Raw genomic sequence first — 13,936 nt, forward strand, 5'->3', positions numbered from 1 at the left:
TGTTTTTGCTTTTGTACTCTTAAAAATCTAAAAAAATATATCAAATTAATTTTGTGTTTACTTAATGAACAAAAGGTAAAAAGGACTAAACATATCAAAATTTATTATTTCTTAAAGAATCAAAGTTGAGGGACGGAGGGAGTATGGGATTTAATCAATGGCGTGGTTGTAGACATAATAGTCGAGCTTTGGGAATCATAAATGAAGATACATTCTATAAACATAGATAATGAGAAAGAATAGTGTTAATCATACTATTCAACACATTTTTTTGAATTTGTTAAAATTTACATGAGTTTTATCAAATTCATATGGGATTTATAAAATTTGACGGAATTTATGTAAATTTTAATCGATAAAAAAAAATGTTAGAAAATGTGTGTTAGAGAGTATGATCCAAGTTGATAAAAAATTATCAAAAATAAATGAAAATAAAAAGTACTAATAAAAATAACAAATGAAAAGTGATAATATGTGATTCATGGAATTATAGTATAGAATAATAGTAATACACTAAAATAAATTAAGCTCCTCAAAAGCTTTTAAGAAACTCTTAGCCACATTTTTTCATAGCTCCTTTTATTTAGTTGTTAGTATTTGTTGTAGAAGAAGAAAAAAAAACTACTATTTCTTATAAGAGATTTCTAATTATCGTTAGACCCAACTTCTCTTTACAAATAGAAAGAAAAACATAATTTTGAACAAAAAAGCTCCAAGAGCCTTTTCTTTTTCCAAAGGCAAAAGGTTCAAAAAGTGAGTTGAGGCATAATTTTTTTAATCAAGTAATTTAAGAAAATATTTAGTTGATATCCACATATTCTATAAAGAATTTTACACTCGATTAATTAATCATAATTATTAAATCATTAAAAATATTTTACTTTAAAATTAATTAAATTTATTCCGTATAAAAAAAGTGATTTTTCACACTTAAAATATGTCAAATATTTAACTCAGTGCAAAACTTACATTCACATTGTGTAGTCATTAAACAACAATTGTTTCTCTAAACGATCTGTTTTTATAAATATAATTTCCAAAATTTAGATTTAAAAGACTATATATCAAGTAATTCTTTTACACATTCATTCAATGAAATTACATCACATAAATGTTAAGATATTTAAGTGCCAAAAATCATGTTTTCTTTTTTGGAATAAGGTGTAAAAATTCGTGTTAAAATAATTTAGTGCCGCAATCTCCCATTTTCTCAAAAAATAACATCGGTGTATGTAGCAAAAATAGTATAAGTAGTACTCGAGGTAGCCATTAGACAAAGCCCAAGCCCCAAACGAAAGGGTACGAAATTTTCCCACCATTTACCAGCGCCAACTTATCCCGCCAAAAGCCACGTTCCCGCCACCAAAACCCTCTTTTTAATATTTTCCGTTTCTCTTATTTAAACAAACGCACTTCTTTGTTATCTTCCTATCTCTCTCATTCACCGCCTTCACTTAACAATGGTTGTTTCTCTCAAACCCGCCAAATTCTACGGCTCAAGCCTCCCCCGTCCTCGCATCTACGCCAACCCAGACGGCTCCGACCGTATCGACCCCCCTCTCTCCGTTAGCGATCCACTCATGTCATGGGCCCAAGAAGCCCACTGGTCCATGGGCGGCCTCAGTTTCAAACGCCTCCGTCTCCAAGGCAAAATCGAAGGAAACGTTGAAAAACTCCGTAACCAACGCGAAAAAACTTTCAAAGCCCAAGCCCATACACTCAGCCCTAGTTCCGATCTTCCCAGATCTAAAACCTCCCCTTCGCATTCTCCTTCTCCACCACCGGCTCCTATTGCTTCCAAGCGCCGTAGACTCGTAGCTCTTCTCGAGAAGGAGAATGAAGAAGAGGTTAGGGTTTCGGTTCCTGAAACTCGTGGGAGAAGGTTGGTGAAGAAGCTTGGTGATGATTTTGATCGTGTAGCTTCACCGGAGAATAATCGATCTAATAAAACTGGCTCTGATTCGACTTCGACGTTGAAGACTCGGAAACGAAGATTGGTCAAAATTGGTGATGTTAAGAAGGATGTGGAAGAAGGAGAAAATGTGAAGAAGAATAAGAGTGAAATTGAGCAAAGCCCTAATTCTGAGAATAGGGTTAGAACTTCTCCCAGATTGGTTAAGCATGATTCAAGTTAGGGGTTTTTTGGGTCAACAATCCAATTAGGGTTATGTAATATAAATTGTGTTTCTCTCTCTTCAATCACTTTTATCTTTTGAGTTAATCTTTTTCTTTTCTTTAGTTTTGTAGACGCTGCTGCGTTTGTTTGTGAACAAGAAAATGAAAATAGAGTCTCTTTGCAATTTTTATGGTTACTTCTTTTTAATTTTCTAATATGCTATTCTTGTTTGATGTTTGGTTAACAAAACTAAAAAGTGGTTATATTCAAGTTGATTATAATGGTAGGTTTTATGAATTTAATTCTAAATATTTTTGTATCAATGAATAATAGACATCATTTACTTTGTTTTACAAAATCATCTTTAATTCGTCATAAAATGAATAAAAGTTCATTGTTAATATTATTTTAGTCTATAGATTATCAATTTGATTAAATTCTTTAATTTTAGGAGTTATTTACATTAATTTGAGCTAGTTGTCCTATAAGTAATAGGCTCCAAATTTTTTTATTTGTTCACAGTTAATGGGTCCATTCTTATAAGATTTTAAAAAAATATCTTTATAGTATTTTATCTTTTTGGCATAATATTTTTAAAAAATTTTAAAAATAAGATTTTAAATGAAAAATTCTTTTAAATAACTTATTTTAAAATATTATTTTAAAGTATTGTGTATTTGCTACATTTTTTTTAGATGATGAAATATTAAAAAATGATTTAAATGATTTTCACTAATATTTTCCCTTTATTAAATAATACTTACAGTATGATTATGTATCCAGTCTCAATTTACTGAAATTCAAGTTACATCATGTACATTATGCTTGGTGCTACATAGATCTCAAGGGATTGGCTTTTCACCTTTCTCATACATTAACCATTATCCAAGAAAAAAATATTTATTGAGCAAACTGTGAAGGTTTAAGGGTCAAATTATCAGTTTATTCATTTCAATTTGATAATTGATATTTTCATGTTGTACACATGAGTGAATTGAAACAAGAGGCAAGATGTATTTGTGTTGATTTGTAATTATTAACACACAACTCGGGTAGATGATAGGATTTTGTGATGTAAATAAACTTCATTACATAAAAAACTATTGCTTCCCATTTTCCTTACATATATTATTTATTGTATCTGACATGATTTGAACAATACTTTGTTGTTAATAAAAATCTCTAATTCATGCTACCCTATACACCCAACTAATCACTCTTGGACATGAAGAATTGAAAGTAGGATATTGTACAAAACCCCACTGTATAGTCACTTAAACCAATATTTGTATTCCATAATGTAGCAAACTTTGTTTTCCACTTTTTCTTTTCTAACAAAGTTCTTTGAAACTTACATCCTGTTGAGTATATCCCTTTAATTTGGCCAATCTGCATGATTGTTTAATAAATAGTGATAGGGTTGATGGGTTTTCACCCGGGACGATCCCATAATCATCGGAATAATCTTCCATTCCCCCGACTAAGAATTGCCAAACTAGAGCACCTGCTCCGGACCGGTTTTTCTTTGCAGATTTGTAAATGATGCCTAAAATAATTTCATACATCTTTTCTCGGTCGGATAATTTGAAGTTTGGATTTGTTTTTGATAATCCATATTCAGAGAACAAGACTGGCTTCTTCAATACTTCGTCACCGTCTTCAATGTGCGAATGCATCCACTTGGAGACAAACTTCAGTTGAGCTTCAATTTCTTTCTCATGAAACCTATGCAAAAACTAATAAGTAAAGAGAAGAAGTAGCCACTGAAGACAAATCTAAAACAAATATATATAATTTTCATAAGAACTCGTGCTTCACTAGCAAATCAGTTAAACACTGAAACATAGATACGAACACCGACAATAATTTGAAAAAGTAGAAATAATTGAATACATATTACACGTGTCGGACATCAAACATGTCTTCAATCTAAAGTATCAGTGCTATATGAAAAACTGAAGTTTTTTATCTTATGACTCTATGAGCACAGATATTGAATTCGTGAATGCTTACCATTGGTCAGGGTAGATATGAACAGAGGTGAAATCAATATTAGCCAATTCGGAGTTCCGGATATAATCAGAGCCAAGTTTGGATGCCCAATAATTTGGGTTGACAGTCAAATCTTTTGGGTCATTAGGACCATAAAAACCTTCAAGTCCCACAGTCAAAAGATGGTTCTTGTCAATCAATTTGACGAAACTCGACATTTCTTCTATCCACTCCTGCAGTTTTGCGGCAATTAATACTCATCACAACAGGAACTAAAACTTACAGCATCACAGAAAAAATGGATAAAATTTGGACATAGAATTGTTCGTATTGAACTTGGATATAATTATTTAAATTTTGCAATATTCAGTGGTGGAGAGAAAACAGCCAGAACAAATTCATTAGAGATGATAAATTTTTGAATAAATAAATTGAGGAAAGAAAATAAGTTTGAACTTTGTATTCTCCTCATGGACCCATACCGCATGTAACAAGGAAGAAGGATTGAGTGATAATTATTATAATTTTTGAAGAAGTTACTTGCTAGTTGTTAGCCTTTTTTTTCAATAAATATTTGAAGGGGTTAGAGCCAACGTAAAGGACTTACTTGGAGAGTGTCACCGGAACGATCAGACATGCAACGAGGCTCATTAATCAATTCCCAGCCGAAAATGGTGGGGTCATTTCTATATTCAATTCCGGTGATTGTATTTTTCCTTGTCAACACAGTCTGCAGAAAAACTCAAAGGATGCTATTAGTTTATCTAAGAATAGCCTTAAGGATGCAAAAATGGAGCAAAAATTGAAATGCGCAGTTAAAAAGTGTTAAACATCTATTTACCAAGTAAATGAAGAGGAAATTTGAAAAACCAAAGATACAAGTTTCATATGAAGCCATGGATCATGAGCTAGAGAAGTGTAAAGCATTCAATATGTTTTCAATTTGATATGCATAAGAAAACAGAAAGAAACTGAGACCAAAAAGTAAAAGGAAACAAGATAGCATATACTCAATGAAGTTTGGAAAATAAGGTTATTAATTTGTGTGTGTGTGTGTGTAAAGAAAGAAAGTTATTCATTGGTCATCTAATTATTTGCCCCTGGGTCTTTACTCCTTTTTAGAGTAAAAAAAGTTGACAGTTAATTAGCCATTGGCTCAATATTCCCTGAGATGTCATGTTCAAGTCTTGCAGATGGAAAAAATGGGTGTTCGGAGAGCTTAGCCTCCTTTATTGGGTCCTCCTCCCAACAAGACTCGGATTTTAGTCAGAGTCTAGTGTTACCGGAGACTGATGATGGTCTATGACTTAAATGGAAAAAAGATACCATCGCCAGTCTCAAATCCTGTCAATTTGATTCAATTTTCCAAAAAAAAAATGAGGACAATAAATGCAGCTCCAATGTCATGCAAACACCTGTCTTGTTGTACATAATGCTTACAACACAGATCATAGAAAATATATGCCTACTAAGTTTAATAATTATAAGAAACATACCAGTACAAAAGTACTATTAAATTTAAATTTGTCATATAACAATTAAAGGCATTAGGTTAAGCTAAAAGATGGTAAGAAACAGACAGAGAGATGTGTCGTACCTTGATGTAATTCTTGAAATAACTATGGATTGATGGATCAAAGAAGAAAGAATCATTGGAAGCGCTTAATCCTACCCCTTCTTGCCACGCCCATTTGACATACTGACTCTTCCCACCATATGGTTGCAAATTATTTACTAAGCTAAGGAGCAGCCTAATTCCATGTTGCCTTGCTTCTGCTATGACATGATCCAAAGCCTGTCACCAGTCAACCATACCAATCCACAGTCAGCATGATTTCCATTCTTCAAAAATAATGCTAAACAAAACAACTTACTTTACAAGCAAAAAGAATTACACTACACTAATGCAACATACATTTTTTTTTGTTCAATTTGGCGTAAGTCTCACATTAAAAGAGAGATGGTTTAAAAATGTGTTCATATTTGGGAGACATTCCTCACCTTACAAACTGATTTTGTAAGGTTGAGTTAGACTCAATCCAAATTCTAAGATGGTAAAGAGTGTAGGTCAGTGCATCATAGATTTTTTTTTTGTTCCATTAGGCATAACAGAGAGATAGATTAAGTAAAACATAATTCTCCAAGGTAACCACATTAACTTCTAGACAACTATTGAAAAGCATAACTTGAAAATTTGCAAAAAGTACAAGTTCCTTCTTTCACAAACCTTTCAATTTTGGCATTTCACTCATAAACTGATTTTAGTTAGAAGAAAGAAACACATACTCCACTTTTGGGTCAATTACTCATGTAATAGATTGATGATGGACAAAGGACAAGAAGAATAACACAAGTCCAAAATATTTCTTGCCAGGTCCATCTAGCCAGAGAGGACAATTTTAGGAGCACAAGAAAAGAACAATCTTCAAATTCATTCCACTTAGATGCTGACCAGAGAGATTGATTGCCCTTTTCTCTCTCTACTTTGTCCCTTCCCATTAACTATGGTATCTCAATTAACTTAACCATTTTCAGCCCTAAAGTGCATAACTATTCACGTCATTTTCTTTTTTTGGTTCTGAAGAGTCTAGTGGCGAAACTCACACACACTAAATGTGGCGAAAAAGAGGTATCCCAAATTCAAATCCGCATCTCAGCATATCAAATATCCTTGTAGTTATCATCTGAGTTGTACTTAGGGGACCATTGACATCATATCTTACAACTATCACAACATTAAATAATTCATTCCACAAACGATGCATAGTTTATTAGTTTGGTCCCTGACTTCCCACCATGATACTATTAAAAATCATAATCATTTTGCAAAAACCAAGAGACACAATCAAACACAATTTTAGGAAAAGAGAACAAAAACTGACTAGGGAATTAAAAAATCAACCAAACGTGAAACCCCAAAAAACAAAAAAGTTACCACAACACCACACACACACATATTATAAAAAACTAATATATGGCGGCATTCACATGAAACTGGGAAAAGGCACACAAAAACATAATCAAAACAAATCCTAGGAGCAGCATACTACAAAATCAAAAATTAGACACAACAACAACAACAATACCTGGAAAACTTGTTCATCAAAGTGACCAGGTGAAATTTGAAGTGCATTATAATGACCATCATTGAATGCCCAAGTTCTACAAACAGTGAGTCCCATTTTAGCACCAGTTTTCAACATTTCACGAACCTTAAATCTCGATGAAAAATCCACAGAATGGTCCATCAACCAATAAGAATTCCACCCATTTACATAAAAAGCTTTTCCATCCAACATAAACTGCGTCCCATTTCTCGTCACAAAACCCATCTCCTTCCCTTCATCAAAACTAAACCTTAACCCACCAAAAGACATATAAATAAAAACCACAAAAGATGCAAAACCCAGAAGGGGATAAAACAACCCATTTCCTGCAAACATCATTTAAAGACGAAATTCAACAAATTTGAAGTACCCTTTTGGTTTTTAGCTCAAAGGGTCACTAATTTAGTAAAGCTCAATGAAAATTATTAAACCTCACACACACTGAAAAAAACCCAGACCCAGAAACGAGTTTGTTTCTTTTTCACAACCCAAATGGTTGAAATGTCTAGATCTCTATCTGGGTAGTGAGAAGAATAAGAATAACTTCAAAAAGACTTTAACTTTAATAATGAATTAGTAGTTGCAAAGAAAATTAACTTCACCGAAAAAAATAGTATCAAGAGAATTATTTTGAGTTAGTTTAGGACTATGTAGAAATAATAATTAGGGAAACTAATCTATTTATAGATGAAGAAAGAAAGAAGTATGCATGAAATGTAAAATGATTGTGGTTGTGTTGTTTAGAGTAAGGAAGAGAAAGTAAAGGAGAAGTTTGGTTATCCTCAAAGTAGTCGAAATTAGCAGAGATTGTTTGGTTTGAAAAAATAAAAAAAGTGAAACCGACGGTGGTGAGATTGAAATGTTTATAGTTGGATTATAATGGAATTTATTGCTCTGTCCCCACCATGCTGTTCTTTCTCCCCTTTATTCGCTCTCCAACAAATTTCAACACCGTGTTTCACTCAATCCTCCCTAGTAAGCGTTTTCTAATATTTTTTCGTACATATTCAAAAATATCTAATACTCACAAGAAAAATATAGAAAAACTCTTTTTTTTTTTATTGAATTATTTAATTTAATTATTGGAGTATGATAATAATGTTTTTCGAATTGTGTAGATCATAATTTTCAAATTGCAGTATCAAAAATTATATTAAAAATTAAGAGATATTTATTTTTAGGTGATTCTTTTTATTAAAATGACATTTATTATGATATGGAGGATATTCTATTTACGACATAAAATCAAAAAGTAATTAGCATATTTTTTTTATAAATTTAGACATTAATTATGTGATCAAAAGAGAGAGAAAAAATATTTATTTTTAGATGATTTTTTTTATTAAAAGAATATTTATTATGATAGGAAAGATATTCTATTTACAACATAAAATCAAAAAGTAATTAACATATTTTTTTTTATAAAAAATTATCAGTAGAAACTAACATCGATTTAAACATTAATTATATGATAAAAAGAGAGAAAAAAATATAATAAATTCTTAATGTAATGAAAATATTAAAAGAAAAAAATCAGGACGTTAAATCAATGTAAAAGAATAATAGATATACAAATAACGCTTTTAATTTTTTATATACTCACGTCTTAAACCACAGTGTAGACAATTTTAGTATATTAAAAAATGTATAAATGACTAAAACAATATTAAATTATTTTTATTAAATATTAATATAATTATATTATCATAAATATAAAGTAATAATGATTTAATAGAAATATAAATAGTATTAATTAAAGATATAGTGAAAAAAACACTAATTAAATTGTATTGAAAATGGAAAGGATTTATTTATTTTAGAATAAAATCTTTTGTATAAAATATTTATTGTAAGAGAGAGTTGGTGAATAGTATCTTTCCAATTTGTTTGTCCTAAAACTATATTGTTGATCAAATTAGTATATGCATTAAGAGAATAATATTCTTTTTATAAATATTGATTATTCTAATATTAAATTTGTAGATAAAATATTTAAAATAAAGGTTATTTTTAGTGTAATATTAATTATATTTTTTCAACTATAGTAATTAATATAGTCCAAAATTATTATTACCTACTTTTTTATTGGTTTTTTTATTATTATTATCATATCTCTTTATTAAAAAAAACTAATCAATAGACCATACATTAAAATTTATATATCAAAATGCTGTAGATTTTCAGGAGGTCGCATCTCTGCTTTGCAATCACTTGAAGAATTATTTGTTTTCTTTTAATAAGAGGTCGTATTTCCGAGATACAACTATCTATTTAAAAAATAAAAAATTAAATTAAAGTTTATAAATAATGCAATTTAAGAATCTGACCTCCTACAGAGTAAAAAAATTATCTTTTATGAGGTTACATTCCGGGTGTACAACCCTGTCAATAAATAATTAGTATATATCTCCTTTTTGGTATATATTTTTCTACAAAATAATTAGAGAAATATTACTAAAAAATACTTAATGTAATTAAAACTTGATCTTATAGAAAATTAGTAATATATATTAAAGGACGGAGCTAGTAATTTTTAAATATCTTACTTTTATTTAATAAAAAAAATATCTCACTTTTCAAGCATCGTTGTTCTTATTTGAGTAGAAAATCTCATTGTTCTTAGTGTTCTTTCTTCGAGAGAAAAATTCATTGTTTTTATGTGTTTACTGTATTAGAGAATTCCTTTTCATTTATTGCAATTTATTTTAACATATTAATAACATTTATATTTTAAATTGTAAATAAATATTGCAACACATATTTAAATACTCCTTCTAAAATAAAATACAAGCATAGACCAAATAAAAAATATAACCAAAAATATAACTAATAGACCCAAAAAAAATATAAGCAAAACTTGTCACATCTAAATTGTACTAAAATATAAGAAAATTTTTGAGTTGTAATGTTAAAAAAAAAAAAAAAAAAAGTAAAATTTGATTTATTTTTCTCATCTTAATTATTTAATTATAATATACCAACAATATTATTCACTTAATATCTATTTTTTAAATTAAACTAAATCTTGAATACGTGTGAAGTACAAGCTAGAAGATGATCGTAAATTATAATATTTATAAAAATTGTAATATTATCTTTATAAAAAAGATAATATACATATTATAAATAATAGTAATAAAGCTTTTTACAATCCTACTCAATGTTATTTGTATCATCCAAGGACGAAAGCTACAAAAAATCACGGGTAGTCATAGCTACCTCAATTTATTTTATTTTTTTTAATAAATAAATCAGTATAGTTTTTATGTTTAATTATTTTAATAATATATATTTAACTACCTCAAATATATTTACTAGTAAGAGATTAGAATAAATAAATAAAAGTAAAACAAAATCACTCAATTGATATATTTATTTATACATTTTGCTACTTTTAATGTCGAATGCAACTACAAATAAAATATATTTAGCAATAAAAATTATGAAGACATAATTTATAAATAAAATTCATGATGAATTTCTTATAAATAAATTAATTATTTATATTAAAAAAATATTACTAATTATTATAAATTCAATAAATAATTGATTAATTTGATTTCTTAAAATGTCGTTGAGTATTCTTTTTTTAAATAAGTATTTTATTTTATTTTCTTTACTGTAATTTTAATCAACAGTTTTTAAATAGCTATTTTTTTAATAAATTTTTAGTTTAAAAGATTTACAGTTTATATATTTTATTAAATAAAAGTTGGCCACTTCATTTATATCATTGTAACTTCGCAACGCGGTATCATCTATTATGAGACAAAACAGAATATTAATTTTAGACTATCATATATAACTTTTTATAACCCTACTGTTTTTTTGTTTTTAATATTTGAGCGATGATTAGGTCATGAGATCTAAATCTTACGTTCCTTTTTACAATAATAAAATGATACCGTAAAGTTCCAAAGCTAATTAGGAATAATTAATTACTTGAAAATTAGAACATCATGACATCCTCAATTCCTCATTCACCAACCCCCGATGTAAGTATGGTCAAAATTAAATATATTTGACATACAATTTATCCTACCTACTTTCAAGTCTTAATTATATATATAAAAAAATTGTTTCATTTATAAAAAATATATTATTTTTAAGATATGTTTACTGTTTAAATAATTTCTTATTTTTATTTAATATTTGTTCAACCTAATAATATTTCTCACTTAAACTAAAATTTAAGAATTATTTATTTTTTGACTTTACTTCTTGTAATTAGAGTCGAAAAAATATTAAATATATTAATTTTTCTCGTAATTGACTCCAGTTGGAGAATTTATTATCTATTTTCACTGTTGAGTTATTTTTGTATATTTTAGAAAAATTATTATTAAAATAAATTATTCAAATAAGAAAGAATTATCTATTAAGAAAATATAAAAATAAAGTTTCAAAAAGTATATAACTTAAATGTGTTTGAATAGTGAAAGTTTTGGAATAAACTTTCATTTTAGTCATTACAAGTGATATACAGTGTCACATTGATTTTTAAAAGAACATAAATTATTTAAAAGTATCTTAATTTTGCTATTTGTTATTTTGATCCTTAATGTTAACTTCCACGTATTTTTTTTATTAATTTTGCTGAATTGTCATAATTATGGACACATGATCTGAATTTGCCACAAAATACACCTAATTGTCCTTTACTACGTAACAATAGGATTAAAGTCGTTACAGCTTAATGTTGTAAAAGTCCATAATTAATTTTTTATATGTAAATTAATTATTTTATAATTTTTCTCATCAAAGTAAATATTTTTAAGTGTACTTTAGTACTATAACAACAAAACAAAATTGGTGTACTTTTTCTTTATTTTGTTTATAATTTTATTCTTTTCTACTTAAACAAATAATTTAATTTAATTGTTATTTCACATTTGAATCATATCTGAACCAATTCTAATTTAAATTCTAAGCCAAATATAATCCTTAAATTAATTTTAGCATATCAAATCTTAACTAATCTCAATTCAATTTTGAATTAACAATATAGTAATTAAAATAAAAATAACGATAATTTATTATAGATATAATTTGGTACAAAACTTCTAATTTAATTATTTCACGATGGAGATTGACTATGATCTTCATTCGAAAAAAGTGGATGATAAATATGTTAAGTGTCCTTCAAGACACTAGTTTACTAGTATGTTGATACATACGTTTCAGCAGACATTATCTTAGAAATGGTTGGAATAAATTTTCAAACATTTTTATATTTGATTTTGTTTTTAACTCATTCATATAAGCATGAGTATGAATATATCAATTTTTTCCTTGAATTTATGAGTATAAAAAAATATCAATTATAAAAGTAGTGAAATTAATTTTATTTTGAGAAGAAGTCTATAATATGCAAGACACCTAAAGAATATTTATATTGGTAATTGAAAAAACAAATCTCAAGTTACACATAAAAAGTGACAAGACTATAAGTATATAAACAGTGACATCTCATATTTTATATTTTATAAGTCGAATTTGTAATAATATTATGTTATGATTTTATATTAGTGTAATTCTTGTCCTCATAAAATTTAGTAGTATGGTGAGACTTGTCACTTTTTATAAACTTTTTTTATATATTATCTTTTTTTTTATTTGGGATTTGAGTTTTTTTTCTTCTAATATTAATGAAAAGATAAAAATAAAAGAGAGGTAAAAAGTTGAGGGCAATAATAATATAAAGGCTAAATAACACCCGTGGTCCCTTAACTTAATTTTAGTTAACGTTTTAGTCATTTTTTTTTTCTCAATTTGGTCATTTATTTTAATTTTAAGTGACAATTTGATCTTTTATGTTTTAAAATGTCAACAATGTTATGCTTTTTTTTACAAAAATTCAAAAAATTCATAAAAAATTTCATATAAAACCCATAAAATTAATTATATTCTTTAATATAATATAAATTTCATCAAATTCGTAATTCAAATATTCAAATAAACTCATATTTGTCATTCTTTATTTGATGTTGTTAGAGATGAAAATATGAGTTTATTTGAATATTTGAATTACGAATTTGATGAAATTGCATTATATTGAGGATGATAATTAATTTTATGAGTTTTGTTTGAAATTTTTGATAATTTTTTTAAATTTTTGCAAAAAATAAGGATAACATTGTTGACATTTTAAAACATAAAATATTAAATTGTCACTTAAAATTAAAATAAATGACCAAATCAGGAAGAAGAAAAAAAGATAAATAACTAAAACGTTAACTGAAATTAAATTAAAAGACCGCAAATGCTATTTAACCTAATATAAATGATATTATGATAAATGATGTTTGAGATATTTTTCATAAACAAATATTTGAGAGACACGTATTTCTTTTACATCACACCAAAATAAAATTAACTTTATAAACTTTAATAATTAATTTTTATATAAGAAACTAATTTTGTATCTTTATGACATTATATTATAACACTTTAATGATATTGTAAAGTAGTAAAAAAATACTTGGAGTGTATTTGATGTCAAATAAGTGTTCCACGTATATAAAGTTATGACAACTCAATAGAATAAACAGAAAAACACATGAGAGTTAATAACAAGTGTATTCCATGCTAAATCAACGCCCCCTTCGGTTTTTTATTATTTCACAAATTAAAGAGACGAAACTAAGCAACGATTATAACTTATAAGTACAAAAATCGTTATTAACTCAATTTCCCAAACTAATATTTGAAAGTTAACGTA

At 27.4% G+C, this 13,936-nt stretch overlaps 2 protein-coding genes across 2 annotated transcripts; one reads left to right on the forward strand and one right to left on the reverse strand.

Moving 5' to 3' along the window:
• Positions 1 to 1,410: 1,410 nt before the first annotated feature.
• On the forward strand, positions 1,411 to 2,306 carry LOC101492687 (uncharacterized). Its single transcript, XM_004487220.4, has one exon. The coding sequence runs from the start codon at positions 1,461 to 1,463 to the stop codon at positions 2,133 to 2,135; it is 675 nt and encodes a 224-aa protein (XP_004487277.1). The 5' UTR covers positions 1,411 to 1,460; the 3' UTR covers positions 2,136 to 2,306.
• An 875-nt stretch (positions 2,307 to 3,181) lies between these two features.
• Positions 3,182 to 7,704, reverse strand: LOC101492355 (mannan endo-1,4-beta-mannosidase 2). Its single transcript, XM_004487219.4, has 5 exons — positions 7,195 to 7,704; positions 5,706 to 5,903; positions 4,716 to 4,838; positions 4,130 to 4,341; positions 3,182 to 3,841 (listed from the first exon to the last, which is right to left on the reverse strand). The coding sequence occupies exons 1-5, from the start codon at positions 7,552 to 7,554 to the stop codon at positions 3,448 to 3,450; spliced, it is 1,287 nt and encodes a 428-aa protein (XP_004487276.1). The 5' UTR covers positions 7,555 to 7,704; the 3' UTR covers positions 3,182 to 3,447.
• Positions 7,705 to 13,936: the final 6,232 nt, after the last annotated feature.

Source organism: Cicer arietinum, chromosome 1 (genome assembly GCF_000331145.2).
Source record: "Cicer arietinum cultivar CDC Frontier isolate Library 1 chromosome 1, Cicar.CDCFrontier_v2.0, whole genome shotgun sequence".
NCBI lineage: Eukaryota > Viridiplantae > Streptophyta > Magnoliopsida > Fabales > Fabaceae > Cicer > Cicer arietinum.

Bases quoted from the DNA above. Each gene is read 5' to 3' on its own strand.
- LOC101492687 (XM_004487220.4), top strand. From the start codon at position 1,461: ATGGTTGTTTCTCTCAAACCCGCCAAATTCTACGGCTCAAGCCTCCCC.
- LOC101492355 (XM_004487219.4), bottom strand. From the start codon at position 7,554: ATGATGTTTGCAGGAAATGGGTTGTTTTATCCCCTTCTGGGTTTTGCA. The intron at 5,904-7,194 runs GTATTGTTGTTG...GACTGGTGACAG, and splicing joins TTGATGAACAAGTTTTCCAG to GCTTTGGATCATGTCATAGC. The intron at 3,842-4,129 runs GTAAGCATTCAC...GTTTTTGCATAG, and splicing joins CATATCTACCCTGACCAATG to GTTTCATGAGAAAGAAATTG.